General features: G+C 43.0%; 1 protein-coding gene across 1 annotated transcript in view; it reads left to right on the top strand.

The window, feature by feature from the left end:
* Positions 1-24,266, top strand: part of POMP (proteasome maturation protein) — a 43,875-nt gene extending 19,609 nt beyond the window's left edge. Inside the window, exons 4-6 of the mRNA XM_069202203.1 lie at positions 6,219-6,320; positions 19,181-19,274; positions 24,045-24,266. Coding sequence (XP_069058304.1) covers positions 6,219-6,320; positions 19,181-19,274; positions 24,045-24,112 — 264 coding nt within the window. The 3' untranslated portion in view covers positions 24,113-24,266. The remainder of the gene's footprint in view (positions 1-6,218; positions 6,321-19,180; positions 19,275-24,044) is intronic.
* The last annotated feature ends 2,101 nt before the right edge of the window (positions 24,267-26,367 follow it).

The raw sequence follows: 26,367 nt of genomic DNA, 5'->3' as shown, positions 1-26,367 counted from the left end.
TTCCATTTTATCATGTAACTGGTATCACAATCTACTGGGCACAACAGGTGCCTTATATTTGCATGCATACACAATCTCCATTCCAGCTCCTACCCTCCCCACTTGGGTTCACCACGCCGTTTACCCCATCTATGGTGATTCTCCCATACATCCCAAATGCACAATCACATAAAAGTGGAAGAGCAACTGGACTATTCCTGGGACTACCCTCTGGCCGCAGGGCTAGACTCCTGCAGCATTCTCTCCCATTCAAAGCAATCCACTCCCATTCTAAGCTTTCATTTGTCATTCTTTGGCTACTGCCCATTCTCCCATGCCAGCATTCTAGTGTGTGTGTGTGTGTGTGTGTGTGTGTGTGTGTGTGTGTGTGTGTGTGTGTGTGTGTACACGTACATACACAGCTGGACATTGTTAATTATATGAATATCAATCGCCTCCTGTAGTCTGCGTGTAATGCAATGACATTTTGGAACCAACCCCTTACACCCACAAGTTGTGAAGAAATTCAGCACCATCTTTCCTACACCTAGAACAAGTGTTCTGCCTAGTCAGATACATTTTATGCAGTTTCATTGGCCCCAAATAAGCACGTTGGAGGGCACAAAAATGTGCCAGCTTAAAACAGGTGTTACAAGATATGAACCTCACCAGTGCACAGACTTTACTCTATTTCCCATCCCTCAGAGGGTCTGGTAGGTTTCTGTCCCAGCTTTGTATCGCCATCAGTGGGATCTTAAGCGCAACACATTTGAGTGCACTATATAAACAAGGTTCCAGTGTCTGAGTTGAACCCATGTCTAGCAGTACAATGTCTGCGACTGGTCTGGCTTTCGTGAAAAGCCAGTGAAATTCTTGCTAGCTGTTTTGGTCAGCTAGCGAACTGTAAAAGCTGCCTGAAGCCTAAACCCAGTGTCCCCTGTTCCTCCGTAAAAGTAATGCACCTCTTCCCCCTGATACAGATCCCCTAATGTTTTGCGGGCGCTGTCTTTCCAGACGGAGACTGACTTATGCTATGTAATGTGCTGAAAGGATTGTGGCCACCACATTGGTAAGTTTTTAGTGACCGGAGGTTTGCGCAATGTGGACTTAAGTGCTAGTTCCCCAGTCAGCAGCTTCCGCTTCACCACACGGGGCAACCCTCAGGCGAACTACTTTCATGTGACATTGGGGTAAATTGTCTGCACCCTGCGTCTCAGCCAGCAACTGCTTTTCCACGTTGGGCCCATCTACGCACCAGTTAGCAGCATGCTGGAGTTATGTTGCTATAGTATAGTTCCATGTTTGGTAAAGCAAGCATTTGTCTGCCCATATGAGTGCTTTTGAGGGACTGTCTAGACTTTTAAACACTTATCGGTCTGTTGGGCATTGCTTGTTTTGAAGTACATAGAGGCACCTGAGTAGAAACACTATCATTGCTACTGCAATTCTGCCTGTAACAGACAGCTGTAGTATCTACCAAAAGGCCACCAACTCCTTCAATCAAGCCAGCACTCTACCCGTATTATATTCGTAAAGTTTCTCAACTGTATGTACCACCTGTATACCGAAGTAGCGAAGGGTGGGGCTCCATACTGTCTCAGGCCAGTCTTGTGATGGGGAATATTAAGGATTTGGCTACATTCATCTAGGAATGTACTTCCATTAGGAACAAATCCACATTGCTAGGATTTTGGAAAGGATATTCACATCCAAATGAATCATGGAGAGTGAGCAGTAGGAGCCGATACCCTCCGGATCCCAATCTGGTTTGGGTAGCATGACGATAAGTGCCTCTTCCCCTGGTTTGTGGCAGTATCTCCATGCCCCTCGCTTCATAAAAGACTTCAGCAATTTCTCTGAAAGCAAATATGGTATAAAATTCTGTTATGAGTCCATCCTTGCCTGGTGTTTTGTATCTGGGCATGTCTTTTATGACTGCAATATCTAGTCTTTTACGGGTGCCAACTCTAGGTCTTCCTTTTGTGAAGTCACTAATCGTGGTAGATCTAGGCCCTCCTGCCCACCCAACTTCAATAGTATCCCAGTTGTCTCATTGCTGATATGTCGTCCCCAGATACCTCTGGAGTGTAGGAACTTTAAATAAAATAATCCTGTTGTGTTTCAAGCAGGGAAAACTGAATTTTCATGGCACGGTGGTTTTCAGGCTAGGCTGGCTCACTTCACCCCACTACATGGCAGCTCTTCAGAAGATTAGGTTGAGGTGGGGAGCCCAGCAATCTCAAGATCAGTGTAGGTGAGCTCTTATGGTTGTGAAGCAAGAGAATGCATAATCGCCTGAAGGACCTAAGCATGCCTCCCGAACTGTGGTGTAGTGCTGTGACAAGGGGCTCAGATTATTAGTTAGGGGTCTCTAGCAATGTGAGTCTCCCAGTCACTGGATGTCAGGTTCAGTTTAGAAGGTGCAGTGGTGCTGCCCCCTTGTTCAGGATGTTAGTTAAAAAGATTTGTAAAGCGTGCTGCAACCTAAAAGGCATCCTGGAACTGGGTAAGATCACTGTGATTAAGGCTGGAATATTTAGTGTACACCCAGGTTTTCAGCAATTTCCTCAAAACAAAGTGGTTGGATGTGGCTTGCAGAGTGAGGGGGGGAAGGAGCTCGCCAAAGTGGTCACAGGCATCTGTGATGAAATATGTGTTTCCTGGATCCCCTGCTATGCTGTGCCCTGGAAATGCTAAATCCCGGAAGGACCCCTCTCTTGCGGCTCACAAGGTATAGAAAGACAGCTGGGGCAAAGGTTGCAGAGGACAAAAGAATCCCTGTGAGGGCAGATAACAACAGCTCTCACAGGGTCAAGTGCTCTCATTAAAGCTTGCATAGGCCAGATCGAACGTCAAATCCTGCTTCTGATCAGTTCAGTCCCATATCACAAAATTAATTTGTCAATCTCTGAGCAAAATATTTATAACAAAAGTAGAAGCACCCGGGGACTGATTGATGCAAGGGATAGCATGTTTATGTTCTCCGACTTCTTCATATTGATTCTTGCAATCTGTTATTCATTCACTAAATGTGATTTATTTCACTGTTTGCTGCTGACAGTGACAAAGAAGATAAAAGCAATACGTTCTAATGTGTGCTCCCAAATCTGATACAAAATCCATATAAGTGTAATCCTTTGCAATCTGTAATTCTTCTGTTTTGTGGTACATTTGAATATGTATTGTGTGCCTTGCCTATGGTTGCTGCTGCCACCGGGAACATAATTCTAGTAAAGACTGTGATTTATGCCAGTGGATTTAGTAGGTAATTTAGACCTTGATGGACAGCTTGTTAGATCAGCAAGGGACAATGCTTCAGTGTCCCTGGTGGAGGACTTTGTCATATTTTGAAAGACCAGTAGAAACTGCTTCACTTATAGTGCATTCCCTGGATGCCTTGTATTAACTGTTTGGGTTATTGATTGATTTTTGTAGGAAACCACCGTCTTTGTGTGATGCCTCACTTAACCCCCAGAATAGCTTTAGAGCTCTGTGCACTTTACATCTGCTAACCAATAGTTAAGTGCCTGTGCTCACCCGTTGAACATGGTCACCTTAGTTTATTTAACTTGCCTATGAGTCCCTTCAAAATGTACCCGAGGACCTGAAAGTTAAATGCCACTAGTGGACTGCAGCACCTATCGTGCCAATCACAATTGAGGCTGGGCAAAAATGGCTTTAGGCTTACCACAGTAGCCGAACTGTAACGGTGCAAAACATGCACTGCTACCTGTCAAAACCTTTGTGACTGGTTAAAAAAAACCTTTCATTTAAATCTTAATACGTCACCACTAATGAGCCTTGTTGCCCACAAGGTAAGGTGCATGGTATTTAAAAGTGGGACTTGTAGAAAGTGAATGGTACTATTTCTCTACAGAAAAGCTATTTTCACTATGGCAGGCCTAGCGTTTCTACTTAAAAAACCAGAGTGCAGATTAAAATATTGATGCTATAAATCTAGGAAGGGCACACGTTAGACAAATAATAAACATTTTTCATAGTAATTAAAAATCCAATTCAGTGGTGAGGTGGATGTTTCATAAATATTATGGAGGTGTAAGTTACCTTTTTCCTGCATGAAGCTCCTAGAAGCTAATTTGCTTTAGTTTTTCAGGTTCTCCCACCCAGTGATTAGCTTTGAGTAGGTATGAAATGCCTCCCAGGAGCAAACATTAGGCTGATCTGAATGGGCAGAAATTACTTCTCTTTGTTCAGCAGAATATGTAGGATAGGGGTTGGTGGCCTCCTTTTTACAATGCAGTGTCAAATCCTGCTTGACAGTTCTGTTGAGCCACAAGTCACACAGGGGGACACTTGAAAAGGAGAGAACTCTTGTGGACCCCCCCTCCCTCCCCCCGTCTGGTTGCTGAAAGACCTTGCGTTGTTCTACCAGAATTGTGTCTCCGAGCTTGTCGTGGGTACAGAAACGACTCCAAATTGGATTTTAGTGTTAACTGGTAGATAACACAAAAATTACCACAGTAAACTCTCTGCACAGACCCTCAGCCTTCAGTGCTCAAGTTTAGTGCTGACATAGTCTTGTCACACATGACATTTTGGGCCTGTTTGCAGTAAGGGAAACAGCAAAAGATGCAGGGTTACCGCTCGGTAAGCTTATGCCTTAGTGGTTAGGACGTGCTCAGGGGTCATTCCCACCCACTAGCAGATGCCTGACGTAAATGTGGCTCCTCGAGGTAACCTCTTCAAAACACTTTATAGCCCTGTGAAAAATCAGAAAAGGACTGGACCGGCTGCCTGTGACCTGAGAGGATCCGTGAAGTACTGGTCCTGCCCCATCTGGTACCCAGGACAAAGGAGTGGACTCCAAGGGTCATTTCTCAACAGGCTTTAAGAAGTCCTTTCCTGGAAGTACCGAGCTGAACAGTGGCTACCAGACCTAAAGCGGACCCTCCTGTTAGGGGCAGAGAAATCTACTGATGATCGGCCCTTCCTAAATAGAGTAGGGAGACTGCCAATGTGATCGGAAAGTCAAGTGGCGAACTATGGCCTAGTGACAGAAACTCTTTGATTCACTCACCTTTAAGAAGGCAGGGTAACACTGGTTTGGTGAGGGGGGCAACCTCTGTTTTTCAAAGTTTTCCACCTTTTTTTTTTTTAACACCACGTGGCCACTAGATAGAAAACTTTCTTCCATCCTGACACGGTTTTATCTATTTGGAAGATTTATAGACCACTGTAAGTCTCCACTCAGTTACTAAAGAGCATGGTCATTTTTGTAGGTGAGTTCATCTGTTTAGAGAGGCAGAAATATTTCTGATATTCTTCAACAATGTCCACTTTTTTTTTTTTAACAGAATATCAGTTGCAGGCAAGTTTGAATAATTCTGTTGTGAGCTGTTTTTTTTAATGCCCTTGTAGTTTGACTCAACTCTCCTGTTCGGTTTCGGGCATTTGCTCTGTATCTCTGATGCAAATCGTTGATTAAGTAGTTTGAGGGAATAACAGGTGATATGCTTTGCTATAGGTGAGTGAGGTTCCTGGTTGGTCAGATGTCTCAGGAGTCACCACAAGTTAGTAGGTTAAATAGTTTATTTACCTACATTTTAGTCACCCAGTCTTCCCATCATTGCACTACTATACTGAATCTGCAGCGCCCATGTGTGTGCACTTTGTGCAGCCATTGTTAAAAGTGGTTTAGTTCATGCATGTTTCTTTGCTTTGTTTCAAATTTAGCTTATATAAATGATTACAAAAATAGTTAGCTCTCTTATCCAAACTATGGGGGTTATTCCAACTTTGGAGGAGTGTTAATCTGTCCCAAAAGTGACGGTAAAGTGACGGATCTACCACCAGCCGTATTACGAGTTCCATAGGATATAATGGACTCGTAATACGGCTGGTGGTAAATCCGTCACTTTACCGTCACTTTTGGGACGGATTAACACCTCCTCCAAAGTTGGAATAACCCCCTATGTCTGTTGCCTACTACATTTCTTGTCCCAGCTATTGAGCCAGTTGTCTTATTTTGTTTGTTAGCCCTGTTTATTTTGCAGGAATGTTTGAAAGCGGTACAGATTAATTCTATTGCATTCCAGTAATGGTAAACCTTTCAGATTTGTAGTAAGCCATTGATTACAATTGTGAGCAGACATTAAGCTTTTTAGCGTGGCATACATCATAAAATACACATTACCATGCTTTATGAATGTAGATGTACATTGCTTTCCTTAGGAATTCATTATCTGCAAATGTATTTTGATGGTACTTTTTTTGTTTAGTTTCAGATAAATCAAGAAAAATTAAGCTTTGCTACACTACGAAATATTCAAGGTTTGCATGCACCATTAAAGTTGCAAATGGAGTACAAAGCAGCGAAACAAGTAAGTTGTTTTTGTATAGGACAGTGCTCATGTGAGGGGTTCAAGATGTGTCAATAATATTAATCTTCAGAGCCTGCATTGTACATTGGTGCTGCAAGGTTCATCTCTCATGTTTACACTTGATCTCAAGGTTTAGCACCCAGGCCCTTTTAAGCCTTGCATGCTGTGTTTGACTCGGACTCAATGTGCTGATTGGGGTGCAATAAACAGTGTGGTCGCCACCCACAATAATTGACGATGTACTGCACCTACTAAACATGCATTGGTAAAGTTGATAGGTCTTGCTTTTAAAAAGTGAATGCTGGCCTTTTGGCTTTGCCAATGTTTGCCTTAGTGCTCCTGCACGCTTTACTTTTCATTTTTATTATGCTGTTCAGAAATGGCTTCTAGCCATGTTGGATCTTTAAAGTAAAAAAATGGAAACTGCTGATGATGCACCCACATTTGTGAAGACGGCAGCCAACCTGGAACAGTTTGCAGGCAAAGAGAGGAGAGCACAAATGGAGCAATGCTCCTGCTGCTGGACAAGCATAACAATATGGAGGAAAGTAATCCAATAAGGAACACCATTTCAGGTAGACCAGAAAGCCAACCAATCACGAGGAAGGGGCCACTCTGTTTTATTGCAACACTAGGTCTTTGACAATGAACAACTAAAGCTGTCCATAGGTGAGACCTAAAAAAAATTACATTTGCACAATATGGTCCCAATCTCAGTACAGACTACAAAAGCGCAGTCTGTATCATCTGGAAACTTAGTTTAAAAATGGACTGCAACAATTGAGCGATCTGGTGTTAAGTATCTCTATAACAGGAAAAATCCACTAAAATAATAGGCAACCATTGTATTAACCTGTAATGTAGTTCACCTAAACTTGCCTTTTGATTTGGGTTTTATAGAGGAGTAGCATTCCACAGGTTAGCCAACTTAAGACAAAACAAGGTTCCGAACAGACAAAACCACCATTGTGTAGCCTGTCCAAAATTATGGCCTCCTTGCTCTGAAAGTAAAGCTCACAAGAGAGCAAGGACCAACAAGGAGGGGGTGAGGGTTAGTTAGATGGTTAAACAACAAAAAAAGCAGATGGGGATAGGTCTGGGAAGTAGTGAGCTGGCTGAGAAGGAGTAGCACTGAGCATGAGAGTCAGGAATTCAAGGGGGCTCCATGTGAAAGCAAGAAAATCACACTCAAATGGAGTATTCGAAGAAAAAATAGTTCTCTGACTTTAAGCAGTGGAAGGCTAGAAGTCATCCAGTAAAAATGATGGTTAAGAAAACAGTGCTGTAAAAGAGAGACAAATAAGAAGAATAAGAGCCGTTGATGAGAGTGGGCTAGCTGGAACACCATTTTACGTATTAGTGTTGTATACAGTAAGTCTTTGACAACAGCGGTTTTAAAGCTGCCCGTAGGCTGGACATAAAAAGCAGGAAAAACAATCCTAGGATTATTCTGAGTTGATCAATCATATTCCCATTACTCATTCTGGGATTAGAGTGTGCTTGTTTGGGCTCTGAATACTGAGCTATTTCCTGTTTTGCCTAGTTGGTATCACAACACACATATCTGCCTAAGAGCTCCAAGAATGTCTTCAGTTTTAATTCTCAATTTGTTTTTTACGGTCTTTAAAGCTCTGTGAACTCTTTTTCTGTGAGAGTTACTTCTGAATTGACTTATGGAGCTGGAGACTTGTCAGTGGAGCAGTTTCCTCCTAAATCTGGGGCTTTGGGGCAAGCTTGTCAGTGGTCAGGGTTGCCTCTTTAAACTGAGACTAAAAGTTTGTGAATTCTGTGGTGATAATGTTGTTTTAATCCAGTTTGTTTTCGGGCATGATTTAGGATGCAGAGACCTGTTTAGGATAGTTAAAAATATATGCAGCTGTTCATTACTCCACACTGCTCAATGTTTAGACGTATTCTGTACAAGATCTCATGCAGTATAAGTTTAGGCAATAACTTGCATTTTTGCTTTAACGATCTTTTATGTATGAGATACCGGCGTGATTTGATCTTGAGTATAGGGGAACTGAAGAGCGAGGAGTATAGAAAATGATTTGGTGGACTCTAACAAGAAAGGGGGAATGGGTAACAAAATGAAATATAGTACATTTACAGACTCCCTCAGAAATATGTGACCAGCACTACATATGAAACATACACCTTTACATCAAATTCTGTGTGCAGTACATTCAAGTATTTAAACAGAAGCTGAGTCAAAGAGAATCTGACATCACATGAATGCCAGTTTTGTAAACAAATGATTGAAAATCCATCCTGCCTTATAATTTCCTCCTGTTCCCTCATGCCTGTTTAATAGACTGTTTGTGTGCTAGGAAGCTTTTACTCTTTTTATGAACACACCTGAAAACTAGATTTGTCACGTTGTGGCTCAGTTTATTATGCAAAGAGTGGTTCTTTTTAACCACCTTAGTGACTGGAAAAAGATATTTGTAGCATATGTTGGCTGTAGATACATATGCTAAGCATACTCCTGCCATCCAGTGTTGGACTTGTATGATTGCAACTTGTTTTTTTTTTTGTTTTTTTTTAAATCTTTTGTCATGGGGTATTGTGACTCCTCCTATAGCCTACATTGCACATGTTTTATCAGCTCCTTTGTTAAATTGTTTTTCTCTGCCATCTGTTTTGGTCGTCTGTCTCAGAGGCCTGGGATCAAAGCTTTGATTCCTTCCACAGGGCTTTAAACGGAAAAGATAACCACAAACCACTGGTTCCTTTCTCATACCTCTATCTGACCGCCCAGGCTTGTGCCCGGTTGGACTATGGATTCCAGCTTCGCCACAGTCTTCTTTTACTCGCTCGACATGGAGTGTTGGAAAGGACTCTCTTCAGCTTCTGCCTCAAGTGCCATGCAGAATACTCCAGGCAGGATCAATACTCTGCCTATAACCTCTGCCTGTTCCCAGAACATGACAAAGTTTTATTTGAAGCTCTCCTGGCCTTCAGATAGAGAAAGACTCTTCAGCAGTGGAGAGAATGCCACTGGACCCAAATTTACCATTCAAATGTGAACATCTCTTCAGGACAAAGAGTAGATGAGGTGCTATAAAAGGTAAAGAAAGACACTGATAGTGCAAAGGATATGTGTGCCTTACAAACCTGTCAACTTAGGGATTCCTTTCGGAGGGGACTCGATAGAGGGGCATTAAAAACAAGCACTTCCACACACATGCCCACTGCGCAGAAGCAGCAAAGTTCCCATCAATCCCAGTACACCAAAGGACTATAGGTCATATTACAAGAATAATAGAGGACAAGGTCATGGATCCTCCCTCCACACCTAACACCAGTAGGGAGTTGGCTGCAGCACTACCACGCTGGCTGGGCACAATTTACAACATATCAGTAGGTCCCTTCCATCATAAAAGATGGGTACTGTCTCAAACTCATAGATACTCTACCCACTATCCCACCACGAACACAAGCTGTGTCAACAAAACACCTATCACTCCTGCAAGAGGAGATTCATGCTCTGCTTCAAAAAGGAGCCATAGAGCAGGTCCCAGAACAACGTCAGGGGCTTGGTGTGTACTCGCTGTACTTCCTTATCCCAAAGATGGATGGAACTTTAAGGCCTATACTAGACCTCAGGTCACTCAACAAGTACATCCGGTCAAAGCATTTTCATATGGCCACACTCCAAGAAGTCATACCATTCCTACAGCAAGGAGACTTTGACAGCCATAGACCTCAAAGCCACTTACCTCTTTATTCTAGTGCATCCAGCTCATTGACTACTCTTTTTTTCAAGTCAGTGGCCAACATTGCCAATTTACTGTTGCCATTTGGAGTAACTACTGCACCAGGAGTATTCACAACATGTCTCGCAGTAGTAGCAGCTCATCTCAGAAGAGGGGGCATACGTGTGTTCCCATATCTAGATGAGCGGCTGATCAAGAGTGCGAGCAAACAGCAATTTCTGCAGGACACTCAAAAGGTAATCAACTTTATACACAAAGTAGGCTTCACTCTCAATACAACAAAATCTCAGTTTCAACTCTTGCAAGTGCAGATGTTCTTAGGCGCATCCCTAGACTCTGTTGCAGCCAAAGCCTATCCCAGTCCTGCAACAGTTCAGAGTTTGTCAGCATTGCCTATTTTTCAGCCACATAGTCAAGTTACAGTCAAAACAATGAGTTTTCTCAGAATGACGGCATCATGTATCTCCATAGTGCCACACTCAAGGCTGCATATGTTTCTTCAATCACAATGGTCTAAAGTGAAGGGGCATCTACAAGATCTAGTGTTGGCAGGGCCAGTGATCCACCACTTCCTGTAGAGGTGGAAAAGCAACAACCTGTTGCAGGGTCAGCCATTCAAGCTCCAGTCCCGCAAATGACAGTTACGACAGATGCATCCCTACTGGGTTGGGGGACACATATGCAGGACCTAATAATATGTGGCCTATGGTCTCCTACTCAAATGCTTAAACATCAATCACCTAGAGCTTCCTGTGATTCATTTAGCTCTTAAAGCTTTTCAGCTCCATCTTCACCACAAAGTAGTTCTAGTCTGTACCGACTGCATAACCACAATGGACAACATCCAAAAACAAGGAGGCACACACTCCATACAGCTCTCATGCATAGTGAAGCAGATGTGGCATTGGGCCAGACTTCACAAAATCCACCTACTAGCAGAACACCTACCAAGGTTGGACAACTACTTCGAAGATATGCTCAGCAAAATGCATCAGTAAGCACACGAGTGAGAGACCAACAGAACATTGCTCCTCATATTTCCAGCGGTGGGGAACCTCGGAGATAGACCTCTTCGCAACAGAACGTGAAATGCCAAACCTTTGCCTCCAGGTTTACTCACCCACAATTCATATGCAATGCCTTATGGATCAGCTGGTCAGGGATACTTGCTTAGAATTCCCCTCCCTAAATCCCCCTGCCCACTCATTCCTTGCGTGCTTCAGAAGCTCACACAACCATCCCTCACTCTAATCCTAATAGCCCCAATATGGGTGTGACAAGCATGGTTCACACACCTATTATAACTATCAGTTGTGCCACATGGGGAAACTGCCATTTTGGCCACATCTTTTGAATCAGGAACAGGGAAAATCATACATCCAAATCCAATGCAGCTGAATGTGGTGATCTGGCTTCTGAAGTGTTAGAATTTGGATACCACAAGAATGCATGACCATTCTAGAACCAGCTTGCTGGTCAACCACACAAGCCTGTTATGCAGACAAATGGAAGAGGTTTGTTCACTGCTGCCCAGCCAAACAAATTCAACCACTTTCACCAACAGTACAAGACCTTGTTTGTTATCTATCTCGTTTACAGCAAACAGGCCTGGCATATACCTCCATTAGATTACATTTAGCAGCATTCACCACATACATGCAAAACAGGCAACATATGTTGCTGTTCAAAATTCCAGTAATCAAAGCATTTATGGAAGGACTGAAGAGACATTCCACTCTCCATCCCACCAGCACCAGTCGGGAACCTCAATATTGTTCTCACCAGAATCATGGGTCCACCTTTTGAACCACTATGCTCGGATGATTTACAATTCCACATATGGAAAGTAGCTATTGCATCTCTTAGCGAATAAGCAACCTTCAAGCGCTCACTCTAGAAGAACCTTTCTTCCAAATCTATCTAGATAAATTAATACTTAGAACAAACCCTAAATTCCTCCCTAGTTTCCACATTTCATGCAAAACAATTGAATTACCAGTATTCTTTCCTAAACCAGATTCAATAGCAGAAAGCTCTACACATCCTCTGTTAAGAGTATTAATTTACTACATTGAGAGAACAAAATCCTTTTGTAAAACACAACTATTATTTGTTGCCTTTTCAAACCCACAAATGGGTTCCCCTATCTTCAAAACAGGAATCCTAAGATGGATAGCAAGAGGTAGTCAAACTTGCTTACCCCAAAGCCAAGTGATTGCTACCCATAACTCAACAAGCTCGCTCCACGTGCAAAAAAGGAGTCTCTGTGGTTTTTCTGCAGATTTCTGTTGAGCAGCTGCATGTAATAACCCACATACATTCACAAACCACTATTGTGTTGATGCCTTGGCTAATCAACCAGCTATAGCGGGTCAAGCTGTATTACGGACACTTTTTCAAACTTGTATGTCAACCACTACACTAGCTTAACCACCTCTTTGAGGGGCACAACTTTACATTTGATGCGAGTCATATGTATTTATGGCCAACACATTCTGAAAATGAAATATGTTAAGCACTCTTTAACCCCTTTGCTGCTATTCTCCTCCAATCCCCCCCTGCCCCCCCCCCCCCCCCCCCCCCCCCCAACCTCCCACTTGTGCTAAGCCTTTTTTTGGCTATTCACTCTTAGGCCCCCATAACTTTTTGTCCACATAAGGTATAAACACCAAATATTTGCCCTTCTTTCCTAAGATCCTGGGGATTCTAAAGCTACCCATGGTTTGTGGGTTACCCTGGAGGGGATCGAGAAAATGGGCAAAATATAGCAAATTTTGGTATAAATTGGAAAAGGATGCTGCAGAAGAAGCATCTGTTTTTTGTTTTGTTTATTTAACCCCTGCAGATTGCATCAACAAAGGGCTTGCGGTGCTACAATCACCAGCTTTCAGGAACAGGCAGGCTTGAATCGGAAAAAAAAAAATCGACACAGTTTTGGTATTTTACAGGGACATTGTCAGTTTTTCCTATTTTGTGTGTGCTTTGAACGTCCTTCCCGTTAGTGGCAGAAATGGGTGTGAAACCAATGGTGGATTTCGAAAAGCTATACATTTCTGAAGAGTAGACAAAATACTGAATTCAGCAGGTGGTCATTTGTATTGATCCTTCAAGGTTTTCTTTAGAAAGTAACAGTTGAAATAAATATTAAAATTGAGTTGGAAAAAAAACAGCCATTTGTGTCTACGTTTTCGTCTAACTTTTTTCTTTGACTATGACAGATTTTCGAAAGCAATATACCGTTACGTCAGTTGGACCCTTCTGGTTGCAGTGATGTATATGGCTTGTAGGTTCACCAGGACACCAAGGTACCCTGAACCAATAACTGAGATGAACCTTGCAATGGTTTTCATTATGTACCGGTATACAACAATTTATATGGTAAAATATTAATATAAATAGTGAAAAGTAGGTATACTAATGTATTTCCGAAATGGGCACACGATATGAAGTTTAGAAACAAGAGTTATTTGCACATCTCAAAATTTATGGGTATCCATGATAGCATGTGAATTAGAGGAAATTCCTCAGAATTACTGTTTTTACACATTGTCTTACATTTGGAAGGTGCAGCTGCAGAGAAATACAATTGGTAAAAACACTTGTTCTGCTCTTCTGTGTTCCCTTAAGTCTCCCAATAAAAGGCACCTCACTTGTGTGGGTAGGACCAGTGCCCACGACCGGAAACGGCCCAAAACTTAATATGGATCTATCACATTTTTCCACTGACCTGTTTTCTTTTTTGTAAAGTGGTTAGCTGTGGTTTTTGGGCCCATCCTCAGCTGTCACCTAGGGAAACCTAGCAAACAATACATTTTTGAAAACTAGACATCTAGGAGAATCCACGGTGGGGTGACTTGTGTGGCTTTCACAAGGTTGTTTTATCCAGAATCCCATGCAGACCTCAAACTTTTTTTCTCATTTCTGTGATGGAACGTTCTGGATTCTGCACAGAGCCACAAACGTCTTTCCACCCAGCATTCTCCTTTGTCTTCTGATGAAAATGGTACCTCACTTGTGTGGGTAGGCCTAGTGCCCGCGCAGGAAACTGCCCAAAACGCAAGCTAGATACATCAATTTTTTTCCACGCAAAACGGACCATTTTTTTCCCCAAACGTGGGTAGCTGTGGATTTTAGGCCCTAGCTCTGCCAATTCCTAGGGAAACCTAGCAAACCTGTACATTTTGGAAAACTAGGCACCTAGGGAAAACGAGGGAGGGCTGACTTGTGTGGCTTCTACCACATTTGTTTACCCAAAATCCCTTGCAAACCTCAACATTTGTCTTGGGGGGGGAAAAACACATTTCCTCAAATTTCTGTGATGGGAAGTTCTGTAATCTGATGGGAGCCACAAATTCCCTACCACTCAGCGTTCCGCCCGGTCTCCTGATTAAAATGATATCTCACTTGTGTGGGTGGGTCTAGTGCCTGAGACCGAGAAGGGCCAAAAACATGTATAGTTTGAGGGGGGACGAAAGCGGGTCCAAAAGGGCAGGTTTTTATTTATTTTGTTTAAATATGTTTTTAGGTTGACACTGCTTTTGGCACCTACCCAAGTGAGGTATAATTTTTATTGGGAGACCAAGGGGAACACTGAGTGGTAGGAAATTTGTGGTTAATTTCAGTCACATTTTGAGGTTTGCCGGGCATTGGGGGTAAGGCACACCACCCTGCACTTCACCCCTTCCCCACCTCCCCAGATGTCTAGTTTTCAGAATTGTCTGGGTCTGGTAGGTTTTCCCAGGTGGAAGCTTACCTAAGCCCAGAAAGTGCAGCTTTTCACCATTAGGTGTTGGAACAGCAAGACTGATTATGGCACAAAATTTGGGGGGGTGAGGGGGATGGGGGCTGCAAAAGCCTTGCCCAAAGGGCTGCTCCCCCCCTCCCTGGTCTCTAGTGGGTGGATCCCAGCGGCTTGGGGATTGCCCTCCTGTGCCGATTATCCCAAGCAGAGATCAACTAGGGAAGGGTACAGTTGGAAAGGGGAGATTCTCTCAGTTGCAAGGATACCTCTCCTGTCTGTCTAGGTGCCCCACGAGCTGAGGTAGCCCCATGAACACTTAGACAGAGAAAGTGGAATGAGCCGACCAGCTCATTTTACTTTTGCTTTTAGTGATATGACGTCAACACGCTGCTCGTCATTTCATTGAAAACTAAAAAATAGCCTTGGGATCTGGGAATGCTTTTTCCCAGCTCCCAAGCCCCTTTTTAGAAAAAGCAAATCCCCCTTCATAGGGATTTTCTGGTTGTGTGCTGCGGACGGAATGGTTACGTCCTCAGCACACGACCACCGTTGATCAGTACGTAACCATTACGTCCTCAGCACAGAAGTGGTTAAGCTTCTATTCGTAGTGTGTAGTGCCATAGATTTATATGCCCCCCCCTTCTCCCCACAAGTTAATGGCTGACGTACACATCTCTCTATTAAAATACGCAACCTTATCTGGACTTTACCTGCATGCTCATCCTTTCTGTCACTACACTGCTCCTCTCCGAAGCTCATGTGATGAGCTGAAAAACAATAAAACAAAGTAGCCGATGAACATGCACAAATTAAACAATAGGAGGAGTCACAATACCTTGTGACTCAAAAGAATTCCTTGAAGGAAAAAAAAAGTCTCACGTGTCCGAACCCAACACTAGATGGCAGAAGTATGCTAAGCATGTGCATCTATGGCACTACACATTAAGGATAGATGCTTACAAGGTAAGTAACATATTCCTACTTCAGAAACCACAAGACACCAGGGACATTTTTTTTGTTTGTTTTTGACATGAGGGGAGCGGCCCCTTGGGCAAGGGCCGCTCCCCAAGGGGCCAAATTATTTTAGGCCATTTCTACCCCCCTGGGGGCAGATCGGCCTACTATAATTGTTGTTTATTTTATATATGTGGGGAGCGACCCCTTAGGCCAGGGTCAATCCCCCGGGGGGCAGTATTAATTTTAGGCCATTTCTGCCCCCAGGGTTGGCAGAAACCGCTAGACACCAGGGATATATATTTCTTTATGTTTACTTTTGTTTTTTATATATGGGGAGTGACCCCTTAGGCAAGGGTCTCTCCCCTTAGGGGCAAATAGTATTTAGGCCATTTCTGCTCCCCTTGGGGGCAGATTGGCCTATTTCTATTAGGCCGATCTGCCCCCAGGGGGTGGGGGGAGCAGAAACCACTTAGGCACCAGGGATTGGTATGTGTGTGTTTTTGTTTTTGGGGGTGGGGGGCAGCCCCTTGGGCAAGGGTCGCTCCCCATGGGGGCACATGACTGTTGGCCATATCGGCCCCCCTTAGGGGCAGATCGGCCTATTTTTGGAAGGCCCATCTGCCCCCAAGGGGGGCAGAAAGCCCACCAGAAACCTGGGAAGAATTTTTTTTTTATCCCCAAAATAAGAGGGTGGGGGTATGGCCACACCCCAAATAAATGGGGCTAAAGTTGTTCACAGCCGGGGGGGGGGGGGCGCAGGTGGTAGAAAGTCAGTCTACTAGATGCCAGGGAATAAAAAAAAAATAGTGGGGTGGTGGCTACCAACCAGTATGGGCCTGGTTATGCCCCCTCCCCAGCTGAAGGGGATAACAGTATTTGAGCTCTACCCCCACCCACTAAAACATCTTATCCCCCGACAAGCAAGTGGACATTTGATTATTTTGGGTTTTGGTTTTACATTGGGCCATGAGAGCTTGGCTAACTCTCAAAATCGTCCCACTTGGAATGGTGAGGGCTGCACTTTTTGGACTTTGGGACAGTGCCATGTAGAAAAATCCACAAGACCTAGACACATCTGAAAACTAAACATCTTGGTGAATCCAGGGTTCCAGGGTGGTGTGCTTCACATGCACCCCGCACCATTTTCTTACCCACAATGCCCTGCAAACCTCCAACGTTGCTGGAAATCACACATTTTCCCTACATTTTTGTGATGAAACCTTCAGGAATCTGCAGGAATCCACAAAATTCCTACCACCCAGCATTTTCTCATCTATACCGCTAAAAATTCTGCACTTGCCAGCCCAAATATATATATATTTTTTTACAACTGCCCCTTTGGACCCACTTTGGTTCCCCCTCAATTTAGACATGGCTCTTCCCTGTCTCAGGCACTTGGCCCACCTACACAAGTGAGGTATCATTTTTACCAGGAGACTGAGGGGAACGTTGGGTGGTAGGGAATTTGTCCCAGTGCAGTGATCCCTCCCAGAAATGTGCGGAAAATGTGATTCTTTTTTTTATTTTTTTTTATTTTTTATTATTATTATTTTATTTTTATTTTTTTAGCTAAATTTGAGGTTTGCTGGGGATTCTGGGTAAGATGCCGGCTGAGCTAGAGGCCAAAAGCCACAGCTAGGTATGTTGCAAAAACCATGTCTGTTTTCTTTGGGAAAATGTGATGTGTCCACGTTGTGTTTTGGGGCATTTCCTGCCACGGGCACTAGGCCTACCCTCACAAGTGAGGTACTATTTTTAACTTGACACTTGGGGGAACCCTGGGTGGAAGGAAATTTGTGGCTCCTCTCAGACTCCAGAACTTTCTGTCTCCCAAATGTGAGGAAAAAGTGTTTTTTTTGGGCCACATTTTGAGGTTTGCAAAGGATTCTGGGTAACAGAACCTGGTGAGAGCCCCACAAGTCACCCCATCTTGGATTCCCCAAGGTGTCTAGTTTTCAAAAATGCGCAGGTTTGGAAGGTTTCCCTAGTTGCCGGCTGAGCTAGAGGCCAAAATCTACAGCTAGGCACTTTGCAAAAAAGCACGTCAGATTTCAATGTAAAAATGTGATGTGTCCATGTTGCGTTTCCTGACGCGAGCATTAGGCCTACCCATGCAAGTAAGGTACCATTTTTATCAGGAGACTCTGGGGAACACAGAATAGCAAAACAAGTGTTATTGCCCCTTGTCTTTCTCCACATTTTTTCCTTCCAAATGTAAGAGTGTGTAAAAAAAGACGTCTATTTGAGAAATGCCCTGTAATTCACATGCTAGTATGGGCATCCCGGAATTGATAGATGTGCAAATAACCACTGCTTCTCATCACCTTATCTTGTGCCCATTTTGGAAATACAAAGGTTTTCTTAATACCTATTTTTCACTCTTTATATTTCAGCAAATGAATTGCTGTATACTCGGTATAGAATAAAAATCCATTGCAACGTGCAGCTCATTTATTGGCTCTGGGTACCTAGGGATCTTGATGAACCTACAAGCCCTATATATCCCGCAACCAGAAGAGTCCAGGAGACATAACGTTATATTGCTTTAAAAAATCTAACATCGCAGGAAAAAGTTACAGAGTAAAACGTGGAGAAAAATGGCTGTTTTTTTCACTTCAATTCCAATATTTGTTTTATTTCAGCTGTTATTTTCTGTAGGAAACCCTTGTAGGATCTACACAAATGACCCCTTGCTGAATTCAGAATGTTGTCTACTTTTCTGAAATGTTTAGCTTTTTGGGATCCAGCATTGGTTTCAGAACCATTTCTGTCATTAACTGGAAGGGGCTGAAAGTGCAATAGTAAAAATGGGGTATGTCCCAGTAAAATGCCCAAATTGTGTTGAAAAATGTGGTTTTCTGATTAATGTCTTCCTGTTCCTGAAAGCTGGGAAGACGGTGATTTTAGCACCGCAAATCCTTTGTTGATGCCATTTTCAGGGGAAAAAAACACAAGCCTTCTTCTGCAACCCCTTTTGCCCATTTTTTTTTATTATTAATTAATTACATTTTGGCTAATTTCTTAGTCTCCTTCAGGGGAACCCACAAAGTCTGGGTACCTCTAGAATCCCTAGGATGTTGGAAAAAAAGGACGCAACTTTGGCGTGGGTAGCTTATGTGGACAAAAAGTTATGAGGGCCTAAGCGTGGACTGCTCCAAATAGCAAAAAAAGGCTTGGCACCTGAGGGGGAAAAGGCCTGGCAGCGGAGGGGTTAATGGTCCTGCAACATGTTAGTGACTCTCAACTGCGTTACCATAACTTAAGTATATTTGTATATTCACTAGTTGACTAACTGACCTTTTTTTTATTAGTTTTCTTTCTTTTTGTCATCGCTGTCTTTTTAAATGTACTTTCCTTTTGCCATCTTTTAACATTGATCGACTGCATAGTGGTTAAATATAGAGAGCTGGTGGCACAAAATGGTGTCATTTTTTTATTCCCAGGTCCAGCGTCTCCCGTTTCTTCAGAGCTCAAACATTGCCCTGGATTCCTTGAAAGGCAACGATGACTGCATCGGTTTTGAGGATATTCTTAATGGTGTGTATAAAAACTTTCCACTTTTAATTGTACATAGGAGCTGACGTCGGTCATTAGGTTTACCATGTACCTGTTCTACAGCATAAATTCCAATGTGTTTTTGTTGTAACATACTTGTTTATTATTGTTGTGGCCGAGTAAATTCATGGTGTATTATTTACATTTTCAGACTTCATTTCGGCCGTTTCAGCCACCAAAATTTCACAAAGCAATTATAACATATAAAATACATTACAATAATTAAAACCAATAACCACAATAAATATTTTTTTTTATTTTAAAGCTCAACTTAGGCGTAAGAGGGGCATTTGTTCAATTTCCAGTAGCAGAAACTATGCATCATTCTAATGTCCAAATAATTTGCAAGGCATCTCATTTTCGAAGCAATTTGTGCAATAAGCAAAGCGCCAAAATGTTCTCAAGTCACTCAAATGATCTATTTTGGTGAAAAAGCATCCTTATTGTAGAATAATTCATACAATAGCATAAAGTGCATGGTGAGGTATGCTGGAGCCACTGGTAACCAGCGATTATACAATGACCTCTCCACAGGTAGAAAGAGAGCTAGATGGTGCATGTTACACAGTGGCTAGTTGTTCCTGTTTATCACACCAATGCATTGTTGTCAGCAATCAGCCCAGGGTCACACAGGGAAACAAGCCCGGGGCAAACACACTCCCAATTGTGCATAAACCTCCAAAGGGTCAGCTGTGTGTGCTGGAAGTGTTAGTCTCCCAAATTAAATTTGTGTTTTAAAGCACATTGGTGAAATATGTTGCTGCTGTAAAACATGATATGACTACATGTATGCCGAGTATTAAGAGGTGCTGGTTCTGTAACTTTGCACCTCACTAATCCAGCCTTGCCCAAACCTTTGGATACCGCAAAGACAAAAGGTGGGTTAGGATCAGTCCGTAAGATCCTGAGGCCTATCCATGAGCAGAGACGACTTAGCCAGGACTCCCTCAATCTTGTGTATGCAGGGCAGGCAAACAGGAAATATGCAACAGATTCCCTTGAGGTGTTGCGAACATGGCATATCGGGGATGGCGCAGTAGAGGCTGCCGATTTTGCTGTGAATGTGCTAAGGTGTAGGGTTCCAAACCTAAACTGCAAATAAAGCTTTCTGTCGGTGGGATCTAGGTCAAGATAAGATTCATAAGAGCTGGAGGACTTGAACATGGTGAATTCAAGAGTCAGGGAGCCCCTAGTTAAAATACAAGCTGTGTTCTGAGAAGCCCAGTGTCCGCATATCTGGTTTTTGGAGGGGAGTACTACAAATCAGGTAGCCCCAGTAAACACTGCCATTTCATAGTACTATTAAGCCACTCTGTTTTGTGGAATGTGTCCAACTCCAAAAGTTCCTGTAGGGCTTTAGCATATGAGGCTAGTTCAGGTGTTGACCTCAGTCTCTCCTTCAAAACAGAATTGGTCTGATGGTAACTTTGTCTGCTACTGGCCTCCTCCCTGTAGAGTGGAGGCGCATCCAAACATCTGGGAGACGAAGAAGCAGTAATACAATAAACGTATTAACGCAAATCAACCCACAACACTGAGCCATACGGAAGGTCAGACTTGTCTGGTCGACAGCTCCAGGAATGCCGCTCACCACCATGACAACCCCAAGCTTCCAGAATGTCCCCATGCCATGGAAGGAAATAGAGAGCAAAGATACACCACAAGTACAAACCATTATGTTTGCAGTATCACTAATTCTAATCTAATAAAAAAACCAGACTCCCCCATGTCAGGGTTCAATAGATGCATCGGGGTGCTTGCTGGGAGCCTCACTAGATTCCTCTAGAACTTATTTTCTGTCTTGTATTATTTGAGTTAGTGTTGATCATATCCATATGTACTTCCCCAATTAATGTCATACATTTTGGGGGGTGTAGTCTAATGGACAGAGGAACTGACTTCAAGCACTTCCCTTGTCACTCAGAATCCAGCTCTAGTATGAGTTTTTTCTTTTTAAGCTGCATAGTTACAGTCGGCTGATGGTCCAGTGAAGACCATGGAACCCCATGATAAAATGCAAGTCACTGCTAAGACGATGAATAGTTAGGCCAAGGCTACTGGGGGCGCCCAGGTCATTGAGACTTTGCGTCAACTTGGGATTTGCTGCCACCCAGTGGATCGTCAAGGTCATAGTCCATTGACAGCAGGCATTCTGAAGGCTATACATGATTTTCAGTGAATGGTGGAATATAAAAGGGAGGGAGTCACAAATTCTAATCCTAGGAAATAGTCCAATGGATTGCTTGCCTGCTATAAACATCGGTATGCGACCTGCTTGCCATAAGATTGAATCCTATCAGCGCAAATCAACTCTTTATTCTTCAAACATTAAGTAAATGCTATTGTGGTATCTTAAGTGCAAACACCAATCCAGTGTGTACTTTGTGCTATGTAAATTACCGTTGCTAGTGTAATTATACATTCACACCAGCATACATGATGCATACATTAAATGGTATTCAGTGGGCATGCTTCTTTCGATGCCTGCATGAAGATAGAATGCTTTATAAATGCTCTCTTTTTCTTACTCTGATACCACCAAACCTCTTTTCTTCATCTTGCTGCGTCCTTTGTTTTTTGTAGCATAAGTTCAAAAGCTTTCATATCTTTGCTGATCTTTTGGCTAGTTTGCCAAACGACAGCTGAGTGCATTTTTGCTTCTCCCTAATGACATGCTGAGCCCGACAGCCAGCTGTAACAGGGAAATAATAGGGAGCAACTATGTAACACTAAGAACCTAGGTAAGGTATTTGGATACAATGGTTCTGTTGGAATAATTTCAGAAAAGCTTTATATAAGCATGTAGCATCACCCTGTTGATGTCACACACTTTACTTTATTAGCATGTTATTTTACATATCACATGTTGAAAAATGAAAAGGCAGTCAGAAAATGCATACAATACATTTTTGTACCTGGAATTTGAAACATGAGGCAAAAATAAGTCAAGATTAATATTACCACAGGGCCAATTAATAATTGTGTTGTATTGTAACACCACGTTGTATTGAACATGTTAATTCAGATACGGATGGAAACCAATGTCTGCCGATGAGAATCAAGAAGCAGAGATGATCAATATATTGAAGCTACTGTACTGGAAAGTTTGCACAATCATAGGCCAATAAAGAATTAATAGGAGTCTGAAAATTGTAGACATTCAATCCCAAACAACAATTTAAGTCTCGTTTAGGGTCAGAGGATCGGTCACGCTTCAGTGTAGCACTCTTAGGCTGAAGTGTTTTTTACAAGCAGTCTGATGCGTTTCTTCTGCATACGCGAAGCAAACAATCCGGTTTTACCTGAAGCAGGCTAACGTGATCTATGCTAAAGAAAAGTCTTGAAGACCTATGCAAGCCCAATTACCTTTGACTTTTGATAACTAGACTTCGACTTTAGTGCATACTTCCTTTAAACATTTGGGTACCTCTCTTTTCTATTTCTCTGACTTCTGATCCACAACAAGAGCTAGCATGTACTCTGACAGCTGGAGATGCATGCAGCATGCAAAGCCTTTTTTTCTGAGGGGCTTGCATCCAGTGTCCCATGTTGCCTTGCCTGCCACCCCCCTCTACCTCATGGGAGGAGGAGTGTGTGTACAGTTGGAAGACCACTATTTCTGTCTTCGTCCAAAAGTATTCCAGTATCTATTTCTGTTAGTCTTTTTTTAAGGATTCTAGAGTATGACCTGCTGAAGAGAGACCAGTTTCAAGACTCATTCGGTCCCACTGGTGATAGATTTCACTCTGTATGACCGAGTGGCTTTTTGTGGGAATCGTCAGACCTATGATCTCTCCATGTTGGGAATCTGCACACCAACGCTCAGGGACTTATTTCTGTTTTTCTGTGTGTCGGTGCATAGGGGAAAGCTATTAGACTCTTCATAGAGCATATGACAACAGTGATTTATTTTCCAAATATGGAGAAGCTCAGTCCTGATTTTTCTGGGTCCTAGAGCTCCTGGTTTGGGAACTGTCTCTGGGACAGCATTCTCCCGGTACCAATTAAGTCGTCATGGGGAAGGGAATAAGAAGATAGGCAAAACCATGCAGGATAGTTATGCGAAATAATTTTCGAATTTTTAATGACTGTTTGCTGTCATTATGCTTCCACGCATAGAACTTCATCACAAAAAAACAGTGCACAGCTTGCATCCTTTCTTGAAAGAAGATTGTTAAACGTCCTCCTGGATTACGTAAAGCAACCTCTTTGTGCATTAACCTAGTCTCATTGTGCTCCTTCAGAAAATTCAAAACATGCACCAATTCCCTGGGTAATTTGACAGATCTGGATCTGTTTTGATGTTGATGTCACTACATACGTTTCAGAAAACCCCTGCTCTCAAACGTCCGATTTCTGTTACTTCCTTCAGGCCAGAATTTCCTAGGTCAGCAAGGAAAAACTCTGTCCTTTTTGCTATATGTCCTTCGTTGTGGGGAGCACAAGTCACTACTTTTACATTCTCTTATAGGCGGTATAAATCTGCTTTTCAGTATTTTTGAATGTACATTTTGCGGTTAATTAAGCATACTTAATATACAAGTTTAATTCAAACACTGCCCCTTAACGAATTATTATGGTGAATAATTTGTGGTTTAATTCTGTTAGCTATGCAATATGACTGGCAAACACAACAAAGTATTTGAAGGTATGATTGAGTGCAGATTACCATTAGTGAATCAGGTATCATTGTGAAGCTGGTCTGGAGGTGCAACTCTAGCTACTTCAAAATCTGTTTTTTTCTTTTTTCAGATCCATCCCAAAGTGAAATCATGGGGGAGCCACATGTGATGATGGAATACAACCTTGGTTTACTTTAGCACGCATGTGATTTGAAACTTGTAATTTTTAAAGAAGATAATGTATGCTGTTAATGCAGTGCTACAAATGATACTGAGGCCTCTGGCAAAACAGTATTTGTTTACTATATATCTGTGTGGCTATTGTTCTTCTGATGTCTTCTAATAAAACTTTAAAAAAGCGTGTGGCTACTTTTATCATTATCTTTGATATTGTGTCATATCTATCTCGAAAGTAGTTGTGGTCTCTTAACAGGCAGTGATTCATTTGTAAAAGAATGAGTGTTATAGATTTTTACTCAGAAGCCTGTGGCCGGTGCTATCAAGTGTATATTCGCCAAATATGAAGGCTGCCTCTTTAGCACACTACCAGACACTACCTGCTGCTTTATCTCTTTATTGCATGCTCCTGCTTATTACCCTTCTGAGATTTTTCCTATCTTTGGCTTCCTCCTCCTTTCCTCTTTGTGTTTTTTTCCCTTTTGCTTTCTGTAAATATCTTGAGGGAAAATAAACGCCAGTGAACTTCATCCGCAAGTACTGCTAAGAGTCACTTGTAGGTTGCTTTTGAAGTGTAAAGTATGCGTTTTTTTTTTTTTTTTTTTTTTTACAATTTTTTTTTTTTTTTTACAATTTTGTTTACTGGCATTTCAGTTAGTACAAATCTGTTTGTTCATTTTGCCAGAACGGAATACTCAGGGTACTACATCACATTGGTATACAGCCTGTGGGTAACCATTACATACTTTGTAGAGCCATAATTACAGAGTATCTAATACCTTATTCATTCCATGGCATACAAAATCAAATTGGCAAAATCCTAATCTTCCTCAAGATCTCAGTTGCGTGTTTGCGAGATAGGGAGCTGGTAATCACTCCGACAACATCAGAGATGCATACCTGTTCTCCCGGTGTACGTAAGCCAAAAATGAAATAGAAAGAAACAAAACATCATATTTAATTAACAAAGTAACTTGCCCAGAGTTTCGAAAGTCATGTGTGCGGTTGTCCGTGCCGGTCCCCAGGGGAAGGGGCAGGGTGGGGGCATTGCAGGGGGTGGCACACGGGGCAGGAGGGACACAAAGGGGCAGATCGAGGGGGAGATCCCTCCCAGAACGCAGACCGGGAGTGGTCCTGTCAGTACTAATTCTCAGTCATCCCGAGCCGTTCAGAGTCCGGGCCTCACCCATGCCGTCATCCGCATCGACATACAGCGTCTCCCACGCGTCCACTACTTCCGCCCACAAAGGGGCAATCGGTCGGCGCCTCGGTCCCCTCTTCTCTTCTCTCTGCAGTACTCTGTCCTCTGCCCTTGCCCAATGAGTAACGTCCGCCATCCACGTGGCCAGCCGGGGTCCACACTTGCTTTTCCAGGCCATCGCCACTCTCCTACGCGCAAGTACTAATGCCAAATCCGCAAACATATTCCCCACTTTTTTTTTAGCTAAGAGCCTGTCAAAAAGCCCCAACAGGCACACTGCTGGCCCATCATCTAGTTGTCTCTGTAAAACTGTGTTGAGACGGGCAGTCACCTTTTCCCAGTAGGGCCTTTAGCGTTGGACAGTCCCAGGTCATATGGTGAAGGTCCACTTCAACCAACCCACATTGGGGGCATGCTACCCCCCCCCCCCCCATAGATCCGTTGAATTCTGCGCCGGGTGACATAGGTCCTGTGAACATAGTTATATTGTATAAACTTCAGACATGTATTGCGTGAAATCTTATATGCTGAGGCTAGAGTCTTATGCCATTATATGCTGAGGCTAGAGTCTTATGACATTCGGCATCTGTCATGGTTTTATCTATATCGGCATCCCGTTTGAGTCGCAATCCATCTAGTGGCCTCTTCATCATCTTATTTAGAGCCTTATATATCCAGGTAACCAAGTGCGAACCTCCACCCACAACCAGCACAGTCTGGAGGGCTGCCGCCGTGGGTGGTTCACCACTACCATCTCATTATAGTGCCCTCAAGGTCCATGCCACTGCTTCATAAGTCAGGAATGGGTTGATCAGCAGGCCCCTCTGGTCTGTGAGGTCCCCGAAGGCGATCAGCATCCCTCCCAGGTAGCAGTCACCCACGGTAGTGATCCCTGCCTCTGTCCAATATTTGAGTTGTCTGGAAGTGAAGGCTGGCCCAGCTGCGTCACGGGGGAGTCCCACAAGGGATAGCGCAGTCGCACAGGGATTAGTTGTATTTGTTCTCAGAAGGGCTCTACTCCACGCTGCCAGAGCTGTGGATACCAATATGTTCTGTCTGGGCGATACTGTTTTCC

The sequence above is a fragment of the Pleurodeles waltl genome, chromosome 8 (genome assembly GCF_031143425.1).
Source record: "Pleurodeles waltl isolate 20211129_DDA chromosome 8, aPleWal1.hap1.20221129, whole genome shotgun sequence".
Lineage (NCBI taxonomy): Eukaryota > Metazoa > Chordata > Amphibia > Caudata > Salamandridae > Pleurodeles > Pleurodeles waltl.
Note: the sequence above shows the minus strand (reverse complement) of the source record. Positions and strands in the feature narration are given on the sequence as shown.